The sequence below is a fragment of the Mobula hypostoma genome, chromosome 6, assembly GCF_963921235.1.
Source record: "Mobula hypostoma chromosome 6, sMobHyp1.1, whole genome shotgun sequence".
NCBI classification, from domain to species: Eukaryota; Metazoa; Chordata; class Chondrichthyes; order Myliobatiformes; family Myliobatidae; genus Mobula; species Mobula hypostoma.
The window spans coordinates 162,109,086-162,128,835 of NC_086102.1; the positions used below are offsets into that span (position 1 = coordinate 162,109,086).

At 41.1% G+C, this 19,750-nt stretch overlaps 1 protein-coding gene across 1 annotated transcript in view; it reads left to right on the forward strand.

Annotated features, from left to right (window-relative positions):
• pde11a (phosphodiesterase 11a) overlaps positions 1-19,750 on the forward strand; it is a 261,414-nt gene that overhangs the window by 37,646 nt on the left and 204,018 nt on the right. Inside the window, exon 2 of the mRNA XM_063050094.1 lies at positions 13,471-13,629. Coding sequence (XP_062906164.1) covers positions 13,471-13,629 — 159 coding nt within the window. The remainder of the gene's footprint in view (positions 1-13,470; positions 13,630-19,750) is intronic.

Genomic DNA, 19,750 nt, shown 5'->3' on the forward strand with positions numbered 1-19,750 from the left:
GTAGGAGCAAAGTGTCAGCGAAACAAGGCAATGGGCTTGTAGGAAACCTGGAGTTGGCAGTGGCGGGGGTAGAGAACCTTCTGCTGTTTCATCTGAAGGAAACACAGGTGCATCACCACTTAATTACACAGAAATGTGAATGCTAATTAAATTAACCTCACCAGTTTCACTTGTTATATTTTAAACTTTTCTCATGAATGTAACCTTTCAGACATCATAATTATGTGCAGAGATATGTGAATCTACACAATGACCTTGTGACAACTCCTGTTTCTGTGGCACATATTAAAGCATCACACTGCCTAGCCTGTTAATGTCAAAGACAATCAGCAGCTGCTCGTTTGATGACTTACTGATGAAGCTTCGAGAGTCAGTAAACAAGTAAACAGCAAGACGTTTATTACATTTCCACAAGACAAATGTAAGAGTGCATTATGTCAGACTGTTGTCAATCAGATGCTGCCAGTAATCTTCTATCCATAAATTTTCTTCTGGAAAGAGCATATGTTGTTTGCTGATCACAGCTTAGTCCATGATGCCAAAATTATTCAGTTTGTAGTATATATTCATTGTTGAGGGCAGGGTTTCCCATTTCCCACCAACACCATGCTCACAAGCAAATATTTAGAACATTTACACCTCTTGGATGTAAGTAGATATCTTGCTGCTTTTCCGACTGCAGATATATTCTATATGAAAGTCAAGTGACTGATGCACATGACGGAATGTCCTGCATTGATTCTTCTGCAGAACCCGCCTTGGCTGATCCAAATGTCAGTTCCAATTAAGAGCTGCAGACCTCTGTGTAGCTATGGAGACTCTTGATATACCTTGCTCATGGGCAAGAACAAAGGAAACTGTTGTCAATCAGCATTCAGTATCAGTTCCAAGCTGAATGAAATGGACACCAGTTGCTTGGGTGCTAAAGGTGCCAACCTGAGTCATGTTTTCTCAGTGATGTTGGCATCAGCCTCACCATATTCAAAGTGAAGATAACTTGCTCATGCATGCAGGAAATATATATATGGGAAGTGGAGTGTGATGACAATTCTAATGCAATGCAGTTTTTCTGACACTGCAGCTAAATTAGACCTTGATTATGCAGCTAACACCTTAGGTTCTTTTCCTCACAGAGAATCTTGTGCTTTAGAATTCAGAGGTACTCTCCATTTAGTAGAAAGAGCAATTGCTTGCAGACTTTGTCTACTGGAAAAGAGTTCATTGTTGCATTTGGATAATGCATTGTACATTTGATCATCATTGCATCTTGAGAGGTTTGGAAGGAGGTTTGTCACTGAAGATGTACATATCTCAGTCACAACCCAGTCTCTGGCTGTAGATGGTTTTCTGACCATTCCTTTAGTTGTGTAAGATTGCAGGGAGAGAAAGCAAAGGATTACTACCCGGGAAAGGGAGGAGGAGGAGCCACTGCTACTCAGCGTCCACATGTGAATCTCGGCTGACCAGAAGGTGAGAAAGTACAAGGATTGGCTAATGAGTGGGGACAGCACATGTTCAAGGTGCAGAGCCACACTCTTTACGGTTTGTAAATCAGAGGAATTTATGGAATACAGGAAAGAGGGATGTGAGGACTAAGAATGAGGATCTAGTTATTTGCATGTGATCACTTCTGATAGTCAATTTGGGTGTAGTGGGTGTGGCCACACTTGTTGCTTGGTGCTGTTATTGATTATGCATCCTTCTTCTGTGAGAGAGAGGAAGCAGTGTTGGGGAGCATTGGTAACCTGTTTCAGTGATACGCTCGCAATGGCTGATATATGGCTGTGTGCACATGCTGTGAGATAGGGACATGAGGCTTGAGGTCAGAGTAAATGATATGGAACCTGAGTGTACAGGTGAGACTAGGAGAGGTGAATTGCATGGAGAAGCACATAAAACTAGCAGTACAATGGTTGAGAGACTGAATCTGATGTTGAAGGCACTGAACCTGAATATATAAGGGAGGTCATTAAACCTTTTGCTATAGCGGATCTATCTCAGTGGCACTTAAGTGCTAACAGTGGCATCATTTTCTACCTTCTCCCTCTCACTGTTGACTATCAAACAAGGCAATTTCTGCCCCATGTGGAAAAAGGACATTTCTTCTCTTCACCTCATTAACTCCAGAATCAACAGGAAACTGAAATGTTTCACTCACATCTGTGTTTTCCCTCATCTCTTCCACAAGCCTTTTCCGAGAGGCAGTCATGTTTCAATCAGCTTGAAGGTGAGAAAATCAGCAGATGTTGGAAATCCATGCAACACACACAAAATGCTTGGTTCGGACATTCAGAAAGGGCAGAGAATTTGTGTGTGTGTGTGTGTGTCTTTTGTTTCCTTTTTCAGGAAAAGTGCCGGGAGCAGCATCAGGACCTGTTTATGTCCTTTGGCGACCTCTCCAAAGCATTCGACACTGTGCAAAGAGAGCTCTTATGTGATGTCCTCCTCAGGTCAATAAATTTGTTAACATCGTCCACCAATTCCACGATGGGATGACTGCTCGGGTGACCATAGGAGGACAAGAGTCTGAGCCCTTCCTTGTAAGCACAGGGGTGAGGCAGGGGTGTGTGCTAGTGACAGTGCTCTTTAACATCTTCCTCTTGTGTGTTACCAAGCTTCTCCACAACCAGATTGAAGACAGCAGCGGTGTGGCAGTGGACGTCAGATTAGATGGCAACCTCTTTGACATCAGGAGGCTCCACGCAACCACTAAACTCCGTAGAGAGCGGGTCCTAGAGCTACAGTATGCAGATGATTGTGCTCTTGTGGCCCATACTCTGGAGGATCTTCAGACTGTCCTTGCTGTGGCAGTGAGAGCATACAGCAGAATGGGGCTTACTGTCAATATCACCAAGACAGAAGTGGTTTACCAGTGTCCCATCCACTCTACCTGCCTTCACTGTTGGTGATGAAAAGCTGTCAGTAGTACCATCTTTCAAATATCTGGGGACCATTTTTTCTGAGGATAGTGGCATTGACAACAACATGCAGAACTGCATTAAACAGGCATCAGCTGCCTTTGGGAGATTTCAGCGTAGAGTCTTTCAGAACGGAAGCCTTCGTCCCTCCACAAAGGTCGCCGTATACCAAGCGGTCTGTGTCACCACCCTCCTTTATTGCTGTGAAGCTTGGGTAACCTACAGCCGTCACATCAAGTCCTTGGAGCGCTTTTACATAAGCTGCCTCCAGTGCATCCTGGGAATTACCTGGCGTGAGTGGGTACCTCACACTGAAATACTTGTAAAGACCAACTGCAGGAGTATTGAGGCCATGATTACCCAGCATCAGCTGCAGTGACTGGGGCACATGATAAGGATGCCCCCACGTCGGCTACCCCAAGAGTGTTATACGGCCAGCTACATCATGGTCAATGCTCAGCTGGAGGGCTGAAGAAGCGCTATAAGGATCAGATGAAGAATGCTTTAAGGAAGTGCAAGATCAGACCCGAGGACCTAGAGGATGTTGCTGCTGACCGTACCGCTTGGTGACAGCTGTGTAGGGACGGGGTTCATATTCTGGAGATGGAAAGAACAACCAGAAGACAGCAGAAGAGAGCCAGGAGAAATGCAGCCATGGTTGCCACCACTACCACATATACATGTCCCACCTGCAATAGAGCTTGTGGGTCCAGGATAGGACTGTATAGTCATCAAAGATCTCACTGTTAATGCAGTGGACATTGTCATCGGATTGGTCAACCGAAGAAGAAGAAGAAGGGGTGTGTGTGTGTGTGTGTGTGTGCGTGGCCTTGGATCAAACAGGCACAGGTAAACTACACCACACATCCAAATATTTTTTTTCAGCTGTATCCAACATAGCTCTTTTAATCTGCAAACTATCAAACTATTTATCCATTTAATCCATTTGAACATTCAACTTTTCAAAAAATTAATATAATCCTTCAAACTTTCCATTCTAATTGCAAATATGTCCAATTACACATCCTGCATTGTTCAATGGTGGCTATGGAGCATTACTGGACAATCTCTTATTCTGAAACATTCTTTCTCGGAGCGTGTAAGTTATAGCACTTTACAAATTCTGCAGGGATTTCCTTCTTATTTGTTTTCAAAAAGTGTAAATTGTAATAGGAATTAACCCTGATGCAATTTTAACATCGATCTCAATGGTGCAGTTCAGTGAATCTATCTACTTTTATGTTATCTATATTGTGTTCAGTATGTCATTTTATGAAGTAAAAGTTTTAGGCATTAATAAAACATAAATTTGTTAATTAAAGGCATGAGGGATATTACCCAAAATACTACCATACTTAAACTGAGAATGCTAAATAGTGTGCTTTTTCTAATTAGACAAAATTACATTGTAATGGCATCATTAATTAGCTTGAGAAACTGTATATGAAAAAAATTGCCTCATTAACCCTTAAGATTGCAACAGAAAAGTAATTGAAGATTTTTACATAACACTTTTGCTAAGTCCCATAATATGTAATTAAGTTTGATGTTACATTATGTAACACATGATGCTCTAATTTCCCTTCCCCGTCTCATTAGTATATTAGTCTTGGTGGACTAATTTCTCTTCTTATTTGAAACAAACTTGAATCTGATTTAGATGGCAGATTTCCATGCGCTGTGTATTTCCATGCGCTGAAAGTACATTGGTTGAGAACTCCAGCTGTGAATGTGTCGTTGGCATAAGATAGGTGAAAGAAACTGAGTACTGGTGCAGGCTGAAGTCTTAGCAGAGCCTATTCCAGAAAACTGCAGTCAGATGGCATTCAGACCCACATCAAGCACAAGTTTAATACTTGTCTCATTATGTGACAATTAGAGTTTTCAGGGAATTACCTAGGGACTACAATGATGCTACTTCCACGAGATTCATGGCAGGTATCCACATGGCTGGAGATCAGCAAATTTGGTAACTTTATTAAGTAAAAAATGTTTATGAATTGTACTGTACTGCTGCTGCAAAACAACAAATTTCACAACATCTGTCAATGATAATAAACCTGATTCTGATTCTAGATGAGTGGTGGAGATATGCTGAGTTTAGCAGAGGGTGATGGTCCAGGGTTATCTTTGCAATTAGAAACCTGTGATCAGTGATGTTCTGGGGAGGGATGTGTAGAGATCCTTGTTGCTTACTGAGCAATTTGGATGTAACTTGAAAGGTGGCATGAAAACTGGTGGTGTTGCTAGTCGGGAGGTAGTTTTCTGATACAGAATGATGAGTTCCTCCTTGCTCACTGCCCTTATATCGCTCCTTTCCCTCTGTGCAAATACTACCAGTCTGATAGTAAGTGAAAACTAAGGAATGAAAATCAACAGAAAAATTGCAGAAGCTGGAAATCTAGTTCAGGTGCTAGCTGAAATTTAATTGTCGTTCAGCCGTACATGAATACAGCCAAATGAAACAGCATTATTCTGGGGCCAAGGTGGAAAACACAGTACAAACAGCCACACACAGAACAATCCACATAAAGCACATATAAGATAGCAATCATGTATAAGGTAGCAGTAAAATGCAGTCACACCAAAAAAAAATAGTCCAAGTCCCCGAGTCCATGAATATGGCAGCACTCTGCAGTTGACCACCTTGCAGCTTGGGTTCTGCGGAACAAACATTGGGGAGCAGCACCAGCTCCAGCAAGGATTCTACACCACACAGCCTCTGACACTCTGGAGGAGCGCGCAACTCCAACGCCTTCCTCTCGGCAGCTGCAACCAGGCAACACTGCAGCTTGAGGCCTACCCCTTACTATGACCAAGGCCACACAGCTTTCCTGCTGTCTGCTCCGCTGTTCACAATTAAACCGATGAATTGCACTTGCAACATTCTGCGCCACCAGTGTCCAACAGGGCCTTGCAATCACAAGAAAAGTGAGGAAGACAGTCATCCATTTTTAGACTGCACACCAATGCCTCTCTGTCGCAGGCAGCTTCATGGTCCACACCAAGTCCATCTTCTTCTGTTTCTCCGCCAACGAGCAACTCGCTGATGCGGTAGACCTGCAGTGCTTTAAGTTCTTAATATCTAGCAGGGTCATGCAAGTTTTAAAAAAAGTATGTTTTAAAAAGACAGTAACAGCTTTGGTAGAAGCCGTTGCATCTGAGTGTGCCCCCGTCTTAATTTATTTTAACTAAAATAAGAAAATAAAACAGAACATTGAAGAGTAGAGCACAGGAACAGGCCCTTCATCCCACAATGTTGTGCCGAACCAATTTAGTCATCAAATAGTTAACTAAACTAGTTCCTCCTGCCTACACAATGTCCATATCCTTCCATTCTCCTCACATTCATGTGCCTATCTAAATGTCTCTTAAAAACCTCCAGTGTATTTGCCTCTACTGCCCCAGGTAGTGCATTCCAAGCACTCACCGCTCTCCGTATAAAAAAACTTGCCCCTCACATCTACTTTAAAATTACCCCCTCTCAGACCCCAGCTAGAATAAGTTTCTTCGACCACAACCCTCTGTCTTCTATGGGCAAGCCAGTTCTGAATCCAAAATAGTCAATTCACCATTGATCCTATGCATCTTAATCTGGATGAACCTCCCATGACTAACGTTGTAAAACACCTTACTAAAATCCATGCAGAGAACATCCACAGCTCTACCTTCATCAATCACCCTCATCATCTCATCAAAAAACTCAGTCAAGTTAGTAAAACGTGATTTGCCCTGCACAAAGCCATACTGGCTCTCCCTAATTAGGTCATGGTTTTCCAAATACTCATAGTTCCTATCCCTAAGAATTCTCTCCAATAACTTCCCTGCCTAATGTTCTAGTAATTTTACCCGCTCCAATCTAATATTTTCCTCAAGATTCATACTTACCATATCTATAGCAAATCTATAGAACAGTAACTGTAAACAGGATCAATGAACAATGAACTGCAAGTGCAAATATAACTAAGAGGAGTGGTTCCATTAGGCAGATGCAGCATGGATTCAGAAAGGGCAGATCCTGTTTGACAAACTTACTGGAGTTCTTTGAGGACATAAAGAGTGCAGTGGATAGAGGGGAACAAGTGGATGCCGTATACTTGGATCTCCGGAAGGCATTCGATAAGATGCCACACAAGAGACATGAATAAGATATGGATGCATGGAGTTGAAGGAAGTGTATTGGCATGGATAGTGGATTGGTTAACCAATAGGAGGCAGAGAGTTGGTATAAATGGGTGTTTCTCCGGTTGGCAGTCAGTGGTGCGTGGGGTGCCGCAGGGGTCGGTGCTGGGCCCGCAGCTGTTTACCATTTACATTGATGATTTGGAAGAGGGAACTGAGTGTAGTGTAGCAAAATTTGCTGATGACACTAAACTGAGTAGAAAAGAAAATTGTGTAGAGGGTGTGGAAAGTCTGTAGAGGGATATAGATAGGTTAAGTGAGTGGGCCAAGGTCTGGCAAATGGAATACAACGTTGGTAAATGCGAGATCATCCACTTTGGAAGGAATAGTAAAAGAGCAGATCATTATTTAAATAGTGAAAGATTGCAACATGCTGTTGTGCAGAGGAACTTGGGAGTAGTTTCAAGTTCCTCAGTATACTGTACACACCGCTGTGTGGCAAAAAAAGCACAAAAGCATCTCTTCCACCTCAGTTGACTGAAGAAGTTTGGCTTGGGCCCCCAAATCCTCAAGACCTTCTACAGGGGCACCATTGAGAGCATCCTGACTGGCTGTTATCACCGCCTGGTATGGAAACTGCATCAACCTTGATTGCAGAGAGTTGTACGGACAGCCCAGCACATCTGTGGATGTGAAGTTCCTTCCACTGAGGATATTTACAGCAGCAAATGTGTAAGAAGGCCTGAAAGATCAGTAACTCCAACCATAAACTGTTTCGGCTGCTTCCGCCTGGGAAATGATACCGCAGCATGAAAGCCAGGACCAACAGGCTACGGGACAACTTCTTTCTACTAGCCATTAGACTTCTAAGTTCACATGTCTGTACATTGCATCGGAGTCATAACGCAAGGATTTTTAATCCCTCACATTGTGGGATGGACATAAGATTTAAATAAATTAGTACTTCAGAACAGAAGTAGCTTTGTGTACAAAGGCAAAGATCTCTGAAGGCAGCAGCATAGATAAGGTGGTTTGGCTAAGAAGGTATGAAGGACATCTGCCTTCATTAGCTAGGACATAAAATGTAAGTTCATAAAGGCTATGGTACAACTATATAAATCTTTAGACTCTAGATGGTGCGTAGTTACGGCCACCACATTATTGGAAGGGCATAGTCCGATATGACGGGTGCATAGGAGCGAATGGATAGGTAGGGTTCATAATCATTGGATCTGAATTGCCTGTGTGAATGTATTGTGATTGTGACAACTAGGTGACTCTGTAAACATTGCTTTAAATACCTCGCAACTCAACTGCTAACTTTTTCATTTAATAGAGCCTTACTTATTCTGGCCACATGGAAAACACATGGAAATGCTCTTGCAAAGGTTTGATGGTATTAGTAACTCAGGTGAAAACACATGGAAATGTTCCTGCAAAGATACGATGGAAACACAAACATTAGAGAGAACACCAGTCCTCATAGAGAGATGAGAAGTGGAGAGAGTAAGCAATTTCAAGTTCCTGGGTGTCAATATCTTTGAGGACCTAACCTGGACCCAACATATTGATGTAACTACAAAGAAGGCAAGGCAGCAGCTATATTTCATTAAGAGTTTCAGAAGGTTTGGCATGTCACCAAAGGCAATCAGAGATTTCTACAGAAGTACTGTGGACAGCATTCTAACTGACTGCATCACCATCTGGTACTGGGGGATGGGATGGGGGTCGGGGGGGGGTGCAACTGCACAGGATCGAAGTAACCTTCAGAGAGTTGTAAACTTAGTTAGCTCAATCGTGAGCACTAGCCTCCATACTAACCAGGACATCTTCAAGGAGCAATGCCTTAAAAAGGCAGTGTCCGTCATTAAGGATCCCCAACACCTAGGTCATGACTTGTTCTCATTGCTACAATCAAGAAGGAAGTACACAAGTGTGAAGGCACACACTCAATGATTCAACAACAGCTTCTTCCACTCTGGCAGATCAGTGAGGTAGTGTTCAGATGCCACTGTTATCACCAGCTTCATAAAGAACTATATAGCCACAAAAACATTCCAAACTTTATTGAACCAGAAGTCCTGGATGAACCAGGAGATTCATAGTCTGCTGAAGCTATATCTGTAGCCTTGGGTTGATGATCCAGAGTCAAATGAGACGACCAGGTACAACATCGATAAGGTCATGGAGAGCATGAAGAGTCTCTTCTGGACTAAACTCAGACACAGACGAGTGTTAAAACAACAATGGCAGGGCTTGCATGTTATCACTTCCTATTTTGTAAAAATGGGTACCATAAATTACAACAGTTCAACACGTGCAGGTTGACAATAAACTCGACAACTTGACTAGATCTCCAGTAACTTTTGATGTGGTTGGGCAAAGACAAGTTAAAATTGGACTTATTGGCCTGAAGGATTTTAACTGCAGTATGCTGCCTACCTGATCCAGCAGAAGGCAGCAGATGTCTAATGTCAAGTGTGAGTGTGTACTGACTACCAACAGAGAAACACTCACCAGTGAACAGGATGAGTCAAAAGAAGGGAATTTCAAGGTATGTGTGGAAGAAAAGAAGAAATATGAAAGTCTGGGTGAGTGAAGGCTGTGATTTTGTTTTGTGGGGTCCAGAGGAGCACTTCAGAGAAAGGGTTGCCCATTTAAGATAGGGAGGAAGAGATTGTTTTCAAAAGAAAGTCTATTTCTTTTCTTCAAGTGATCCCTGTGTTTACAGACTTGCCTCGGATCTGCCTTGACCTGACGAGGATACAGTACCAGTTTTCCCATTTATATCTCGGCTAAATTGCATGTCCAATCTTTTTGATGGGATTAGATTTCAATTTCCAAAAAAAATGGAGGAGGAAGTGGAGTTTTTTTCTCTCCACTATTTACTAGCATTATATGCAAAGGTTGTGGAATCCTTTAGGATTATCATTCAAGATGTATTGATAGCTTTTAGCTAAAGTTGAATGTGTAAGCCCTCATAGCTAGCAATTAGCATGGAATGTTTTCATCAAATCTGACTCTCTCTTCATCCCAAAACTTCATGCAGATGCAATGGAAATGAGAAACTCTGCCCATCTATCCAGCTGCAGAACTTCATCAGGTTACAATATTTAATATCAGGAAAAGTCTGAACTGTGCCATATAACCCTTTCATGTTCATGAGATAACCATTTCTACCCATGAGAACCATGGTTGTTCCCTCTGATTTCACAGAGAGAACTTTGTGTGCAATGCAACTTGGATTCAATTGCTCGAGTTGCACTTTGGACTTAGATTACAGAGAAAATCAGGATTGCCAATTTTGAAGGAACAGTCAACAAAGTGCTAACTAAATATATATTTAGTATATCTTTTAAAGGAAGTATTGTCATATGAAATTAAATTACACCCTTCTCTACTACTTGGCCTTCAATGTTATAAATACAGCCTAACCATCGGCATATGTTCTCGCCTAATTACGGGTATTTTAACTCATAATCATGCAATACAATGGCAGACAAAATAATATCATCGCTCATTCCAGTTGACAGGGAATTCTTGGATAGAATTGGGACACTAAAATGCAAAATCAAATAAAAAACATTCAAACATTTTAAGCAGTACCTCCAACTAACTTTAACAGTGAGAGGGTATGCCACTGATTCATCATTAAGTTGTGCTGTATGTGACTGGCAATCAGCTTAAGAAACATACAGAACAGGATCTGGAACAGACTAATTGGCCCCTCGAGTGGTCTTCCATTCAATAATATATATTCTCTGCATTTACACCATTCTCTTGCTCTCTCCTCTCATCCCTCGATTTTCTTGCAGCTCAAATATTTGTTTTTGCCCTGGATATATACAAACTCGTTTGAGCAGAGACTTTTAAAGATTAATGAGTTTGAGAGAAAAGAATTCTCTCTTTCTCCATCTTAAATAGACAAGCCCCATTCAGAAACTACAAGTGTGGTTTCTAGGTACCTCCACTAGGAGAAATATTCTCTCACAATCACCCTGTCAGTCCCAAATCTCAAAGATTTTACATATGTCAGTCCTTTCATTCACAAATTAATCTGTACTGCTTCCAATGCAAGTTATATCCTTTGGAAAATACGGGGCCAGACCTCGTTGTTGTTCGGGTGCTCCAAAGGCAAGTGGAAAGCCAATAAAATTGCACTTGCTGTGGACACCATCTAAAAATTCCCGCATGATATGGCTGTTATTGGCAGAATCTTAGAAGATGATGAGGAAGTCTATATGAGTGAGACAGACTGAGTGGCATCACAACAACGTTGCACTCAAAGTCAGCAAAGCCAAATAAATGATTGTGAACTTCAGAAAGAAGTTGTGGGAACACACACCAGTTTCATTGAAGGGCTGGTGGTGGAAAGGGAGAGCAGTAGGAGAGAGAGAGTTCACAATGGACAAGAATAAATACAGCACTATCATTGTGTTTTCTAGTAGATATCTTTTTGTAAATGTTGAAAGCTTTCTTCACTATTTTTGCTAATTTTTTTGTAAGTTTGATTTTTGACACACATAATAAACACCCTTGCACTCAAGTACTGAGTGACTCCAGCCATTCTTCCTTTGGTCATTACCCATGTAGGTAACAAATTGCAATAGTGTTAGATGTGCATTCCAATACCCTTTCTGTAAAGACTTACATATAATGTGTGGAATGGGCTGCCAGCGATAGTGGTGGAGGCAGATATGATAGGGTCTTTTAAGAGACTCCTAGATGGAGCTTAGAAAAATAGAGGGCTATGGGGAACCCTAGATAATTTCTAAAGTAAATATGTGTTCAGCACAGCATTGTGGGCCAAAGGGCCTGTATTGTGCTGTAGTTTTTCTATGTTCTATGTTTTTTATAATTTTTATCTCTAATTGCTTTCTCTTTCCATGTTTACATGGCTGTTACCTTGTTCTTTATGGACACTAAATCTGGTCTGAAGGTCTACATTTACCTGTTAATTGTCATTGGCCGAATCAAAGGTGGTGATGAATCCACATATAGGAGGAAAATGGAAAATCTGGCTGAGTGGTGCCACAACAACCTCTTTCTCAATGTCAGCAAGACCAAGGAGCTGATTATTGACTTCAGGAGGAGGAAACCAGAGGTCCATAATCCAGTTCTCATCTGACGATCAGAGGTGGAGAGGGTCAGCAACCTTAAATTCCTCAGTGATATTATTTCAGTAGACCTGTCCTGGACCCAGCACGTAACTGCAATTAAGAAGAAAGCACAGCAGCACCTCTACCTCCTTAGGAGTTTGCAAAGATTTGGCATGACATCTAAAACATTGACAAACTTCTATAGATATGTAGTGGTGAGTATATAGACTAGTTGCATCACAGCCTATTATGGAAACACCAGTACCTCTGAACAGAAAAATTCTACGATAAGTAGAGGATACAGCTGGTCCCACCTTTGAGCACACCTACACAGCAAAGCAGCATCCATCATCAGGGATTCTTCTCACTGCTGCTATCAGGAAGAAGTTTCAGGAACACTTATTACTCTTCAACCATCAGGCTCTTGAACAGAAGGGGATAACTTCACTCATCTTCACTCAGCCCATCACTGAAATGCTCCCAAAACCTATGGACTCTCTTTCAAGGACTCTTCATTTCATATTCTCGATAGTTATTGCCTATTTAATTATTATTATAATTATTTCTTCTTTCTTTGTGTATTTGTATAGTTTGTTGTCTTTTGCACACTGGTTACATAGTCTTTCATTGATTCTAGTATGGTTATTGGATTTATTAAGTATGCCCACAAGAAAATGAATCACAGGGTATATGGTGACATATATGTATTTTGATAATAAACTTACTTTGAACATTGAACTTTAATTGCCATATAAAAATATTGTTTCACTATTCTTCAAACAAAAATGAATAACCTTACATTTGCTGGCACTGTACAGCAACTGATATCCATTTCTCCTCTCTTTGGTAAATAGTTTCCTTCTCAGTTAGAAACGTCTATAGCAACACACCAATCATTAAGAATTGGTTTGATTGTGGTTGTTCTCTTACCCAGGATCAACGATAACCAAAATGTACTCTGGCTAAATTTGAGCTATCTAAACACAGAGTTTGAGCTAAAGCTGTGAAAAACAAACAAAACAATACTGGAAGTATTCAGGACAGGTGAACGTTCAGATGCTTGGTCAGTGACTGGAATATTTTGGGCTTTTCTACTGGTACATCAGGTTCACTCCCCTTCACACAATGTCTCAAAATTGTTTGAAAACAAATTCTGATATTTAAACAGACCTGCAATTAAGAAATTTTATTATTATTTTAGACTGGAAAGGCAGTGAGTTTAAGCAATTGTTACTTAATTTGTTTTGTTTTCGATTCAGTAAGTGCTGTCCTGTTGTGCACAATAACTGAAACTAGAAAATGTAACCAATATATTCTATTTTCTTCCTTAGGACCGTCGTTTTCGAGATGAGATTGATAAATTGACGGGATACAAGACGAAATCCCTGCTTTGCATGCCGATTCAAAACAGTGATGGTGAGATCATTGGTGTTGCCCAAGCCATAAATAAAAATCCTGGAGGAGCTCCCTTCACTGAGGACGATGAAAAGGTATGACTTTACTTCTTGTTCATTTCCAATTCTCTTGTTCATAATATTATTATCAAAACCAAAATGATCAAACCTCAATTGTTTTAAATATTTTTAATTATTTCAATGCATGACTTTGTCGAAGTACAATAAATACCATATTCAGTATTGATTAGGGAAGGATTACTAGGTGGAACACATTCCAATGCTTAGCCAATAGTTTGATGATGCCAGGGTTTATTTATGAATCTTGTGCAAGTATGGTCTGATTGCTTTGAAATTGCTGAGAAATTTAACCCTTTGGTTATCTATAGAGGAGGTACTGTATGTGTCTCATTTTTTGATTACTTCTGATAAAAGCTGTGAGGTTCCACATTGAAAAGTGAATAAATATGTTATTCCATCTTACATAAATATTGGAACAATTTTATCTAGCCGGCACTAAATTCTTAGGTTCTGCCTAAAATTCTTCACAGCTTTAGGCCAAGCTCCAGCCCTACATTGCTTCCTATCAGGGACTGTCAGGAGTGCTCAGTGGGCAATGCCTCTACACTACATCTCCGAGATATTGCCATCTGACTTGAGGGTGTGCAATCTCGGTGAAACTCGTCTAAATCATTGTGACCCGGCCTGTAGTTCAAGGCTGGAGACGCAATTGGTGGTTGCGCAATCGCTTTGAAGGTGTCCATGGTTGTTGCTGGAGTCCGGGTTTCAAATCTTTCAAATCTCTTACTAGCTCTTCTTCGTTAGTCCTGACGAAGGGTCTCGGCCTGAAACGTCAACTGTACCTCTTCCTAGAGATGCTGCCTGTCCTGCTGCGTTCACCAGCAACTTTTATGTGTGTCTCTTGAAATTCCAGCATCTGCAGATTTCCTCGTGTTTGCGTTTTTAAATCATTGTGGCGAGTCTTGGGCGCAGTGAGCATGAGTCATTTTGAACCAAAGAATGTTAGAATTTTAACATGTCAGGTTCAATTTTTTTTTGATTGGTGGCTGCAGTGATTTTGCTCTGTTAAAAGCTGATTAAGCAAACTCCAACTTACTTGGTTTGTTGAAAATAAATCAAGAAATAGATTCCAATTATGGATCTTGGTGTTTAGGGTTTTGCAGTGATGTTTTCAGAATGCAAATACTCATCATCATGAATTGTCCAGGTAAATGGACTGCAAAATAACTTATAATGCTTGGCTAAATAGTTCTATAGTCACTGTCACTAATGTCCCAAGACCAAATAGGTTATATGTATCTATCTTAGATGAGAAATCCTCAGATAGATACTGTACCTTCTTAATTGCAAGCTAGAAAATGTGTAGTCCAATATATGTTATATGAATATTGTTATGAATTAATTATAATTTTAGAACATTTTTGTTTACCTTTAATCTTGTCATAGACAGAAGAAATCCCTTCATGATGTCCTTCTTAAACTACACCACCTAATAAAATCTCATAGTTGTTGGAGCTCTTTGAAACTGGATCCAGATAATTTTCAGACATCTGTCTTACAGCACTATATTAATAACAGCAAAATCAAGAACTTATTTAATCTCGACTTTATTCAACCGTAACTGATTTTTGCCTCAGTAAATAAGTTTTAGTGCTGGTAAATAATAATAACATATGCTTACATATTCAATTTTTGAATGACCATAAGACATAAAACTAGAATTAGGCTTTTGGCCCATCGAGTCTGCTCTGCAATTCCATCGCGGCTGATTTTTTATCCCCCTCAATCCCATTCTCTTGACTTCTCCCTGTAACCTTTGACACCCTGACTAATCAAGGACCTATCAACCTCCACTTTAAATATACTCAATGACTTGGCTTCCACAGCCGTCCATAGCAATGAATTGCACAGGTCCACCATCTCTGGTTAAAGAAATTCCTCCTCATCTCAGTTCTAAATGGACATCCCTCTATTCTGAAGCTGTGCCTTCTGGTCCTAGAAATATCCTCTCCACATCTATTCAGTCTAACTTTTCAATACTTACTGAGGTTTCAATTATATCTACCTTCATTTTTCTAAATTCCAGTGAGTACAGACCCTCTGTATATGTTAACCCTTTCATTCTCAAAATCATCCTTGTGAACTTCCTCTGGACCCTCTCCAATCCCAGCACATTTTTGCCGAAATAAGGGGCCCAAAACTGCTCACAAAACTCTAAGTGCGGCCTGATCAAGGCCTTATAAAGGATCAGCATTGCATCCTTGCTCTTATATTCTAGTCCACTTGAAATGAATGGAACATTGCATTTGCCTTCCTTACCACTCAGCCTACAATTTAACTTGTAGGGAATCCTGCACAAGGACTTCCAAGTCCCTCAGCAAATCTGATTTCTGAATTTTCTCCCTGTTTAGAAAATAGTTTATGCCTTTATTCCTTTTACAAGAAATGCATGACCATACACTTTCCAACACAATATTCCATTTGTCAGTTCTTTGCCCATTCTTCCAATCTGTTCAAGTCCTTCTGCAGGCTCCCCGCTTCCTCAATATTACCTGCCCCCCTCCCATTTTCATATCACCCGCAAATCTGGCCACAAAGCCTTCAATTACATCATCCAATTCACTAAAATATAACATGAAAAGAAGTGGTCCCAATACCAACCCCTGTAGAACACCACTAGTCACCAGCAGCCAAGCAGGAAAAGTCCCCTTTATTCCCACTCTTTATCTCCTGCAAGCCAACCAATCTTCTATTTATGTTAATATATTTCCTTTAATACCATTGGCCCTTAACTTGTTAAACAGCTTCATGAGCAGAACCTTGTCAAACGTCTTCTAAAATTCAGGTAAACAACATCCATTGATTGTCTATTTGCCTGTTATTTTCTTAGAGAATCCAACAGATTTATCAGGCAACATTTCCCCAAAGTCCATGTTGATACTGGCCTATTTTATCTTGTGCCTCCAAGTACCCTGAAAGCAGATCCATAATAATTGACTCCAACATCTTCACAACCACTGAAGTCAGGCTTACTGACTTACAACTTCCTTTTTTCTGCCTCTTAAAGAGCGGAGTGGCATTTGCAATTTTCCAGTCCTCTAGAACTACTCCAGAATCTATTGATTCTTGAAAGATCATTACTAATGCCTCCACAATCTCTTCAGCTACCTCTTTCAGAATCCTGGAATGTAGTCCATCTGGTCCAGGTGACTTCTCTACCTACAGGCCTTTTAGCTTCCAGAGCACTTTCTTCATAATAGTAGCAACTACATTCACTTTAAACTCCTGACGCTCTTGAATTGGCATACTGGCAGTGTCTTTGACAGTGAACACTGACACAACATACTTATTAAATTTGTCCTCCATTTCTTTTACCCCCATTGCTACCTCCCTAGTGTCATTTTCCAGTGGTCCAATATTCACTCCTGCCTCTTTTTCACTCTTTACGTATCTGAAAAACTTTGGGTACCCTCATTTATATTATACAATAGCTTACTTTCGTATTTCATCCCTTCTTTCCTTTTGGCATTTTTAGTTGCCTTCTCTTGCTTTTTAAAATCTTCCCAATTCTCGAATTTTCGCTATACTATATGTCCTTCCTTTTCCTTTTATGCTGTCTTTCACTATGCTGTCAGCCATGGTTACTTCATCCTTTCTTTAGAATACTTCTTCATCTTTAGGGTGTATCTATCCTGTGCCTTCTGAATTTGTCCCAGAAATGCCAGCCATTGCTGTTCTGCCCTCATCCCTGCTAGTGTTCCCTTCCAATCAACTTCGACCAGCTCCTCTGTCATACCTTTGTAATTGTACATTAAGCTTCTTCATCAAGTCTGGTTCATAACAGAACACCCAATGCAGAATTGCCATTCTTCTAGTGGGCTCAGCCACAAGCTGCTTGAAAAGGCTATTTTGTAGGTATTCTACAAATACCCTTTCTTGGGATCTGGCACCTAAATGATTTTCCCAATCTACCTGCATGTTGAAGTCCCCCATGACTATTGTAACATTGCCCTTGATCCATGCTTTTTCTATCTCCCATTGTAATTTGTGTCCTACATTCTGGCTACTGTGCGGAGATCTGTACATAACTCTCATCAGAGTCTTGGTATCTTTGCAGTTTCTTAACTCTACCCATAAGTATTCTACATCTTCTGCACCTTTTTCTAAGGACTTCATTTTATTTTTTTTTCCAACAGAGCCATCCCACGACCTCTGCCTGCCTGTCCTTTCGATATCCTCGGATATTAAGCTTACAATTGTGATCTTCTTTCAACTTCAACTCACGCTGTGTCATATCTGCCAATCTCCAATCTTCCAACTGTGCTTCAAGATCATCTACCATTTTCCATATATGCATTCAAGTATAACACCTTCAGTTCTGTATTCATCAGCCTTTGGAATTTTGCCCCGTGTTACATTTCAACTCATCCCACTGACTACAATTTTACCCTAACATCTGCCTGTCCTTCCTCAGTCTCACTTCACACTGCATCCACTTGTGTACCAACTGTCCATCTTCAGCCCTATCACTCCAGTTCCCACCCATGGCAAATTAGTTTCAATCCTCCCCAACAGTTCTTTTCCCCCTCCAGTTCAGATGTAACCCATTCTTTTTGTACAGGTTATCGCTTCCCCTGAAGAGATTCCAATGATCCAGAATTCTGAAATGCTGCCACCAACAACAGATCCTCAGCCACTCATTCATCTGCACTATCATCCTATTCCAATCCTGACTAGCACATGAAGATTACTACTTTGGAGATCCTGCTCTTCAGCCTCTTCCCCAACTCCCTATACTCAAAGCGCTGGACCTCTTCCCCTTCCTACCTATGACATTGGTTGCTGATGTGCACTCTGCTCTCTGTTCACCCTCCCTCTTGGGAATATTCTGTAGCCACTCTGAGACACCCTGGATCCTACCACATGGGAGGCAACTCACCACCCTGGCATCTTTCTCAGGGCCACAGAATCTCCTGTCTTTCCTCCTATCTATCAAATCTCCTATCACTATTGCACTACCTGCACTATTGTCATCTTCCCTGCTAAGCATCAGAGTGGGCCACTGGCCTGGTTTCTGCTGCTCTGCCCTGATAGGTCATATCACGCCCCCCCCCCCCACCAACTCCCCGGGAGGATCCAAAGGGGTATATTTGTTGCTGAGGAGAATGGCCACAGGGGAGCCCTGCCCTAATTCTTTCCAGATGGTCAACCATCTACTATCCGAAGCTTGCACTCTGGGTGCGGCCACCTTGGTAAACGTCTCATCTATGAAGTTTTCAGCCTCCTGGATGCTCCTGAATCTATCCAGGTCCAGCTCCGCTTCCTTGACGTTGTCAGTCAGGAATTGCAGTTGGGTGCATTTTCTGCAGATGTAGTCATCAGTGATGACGCAATAGTAAGTTTCACCGCTGTTTCAGGAGAGGTCTGTGGTTCAAATATCAATGTCATTTTAAATGTTTATTAAAAATCTATGTATTAATTCGCATTTTGTAATAGTTGAACCATTTAGCTCAATAATTATAGCAGGAAATAGTTCATAAAGATGGCATTGTACTGTATCTAGGTCCTGCGATAGGTGAGCTGCGGGTGCATGTAATCTTGTGCTTCTTTGGAGGATGTTAGAGTGATTTTTGAGTTTAGGTCATTTACATTTAGGAAATGGCTTTGGCTACCAGTCTCCTGTTCCTTGATAATGTACTGTGGATTTAATTTGGAACAATGCATTCCTAAAAGCTGTGGATCCCAGTCCAGACGCTGCTGGCGCCTGTGGGATGGATGCGAATCAGAAGGTGTGAAGTTTGTACCTAGCTTCAAAAGAAAGCATTGTCTGTACTTTGTAAATATGGAATTGTCCTTTATGTTTAGTAATAAATATCGAGCCCCACATTGGGCCAGCAGACCTTTCCACCGAAAGGGTCTCCACATGATGCCTGCTGTACCTTGTTTTGTCGAATAAAGAAGCTGCTTTGTATCTACCAGTAACTCTCTCTCCTGTGATTTCATCCATGCAACAACAGTAGACTCGCTTTAGAGCTATTAGGATAGATGCACTTACCATCTGGCTCCTTGGTCCCATAGCTGAAGGACTGGAATGCCCATTCACTTGAGATTCCAAAGACACACTGACCTCTGTGTGTAGACTTTTCTTCTCACCAAAGATTCAACGAACATTTAATATCAGAGTATGCATACAGAA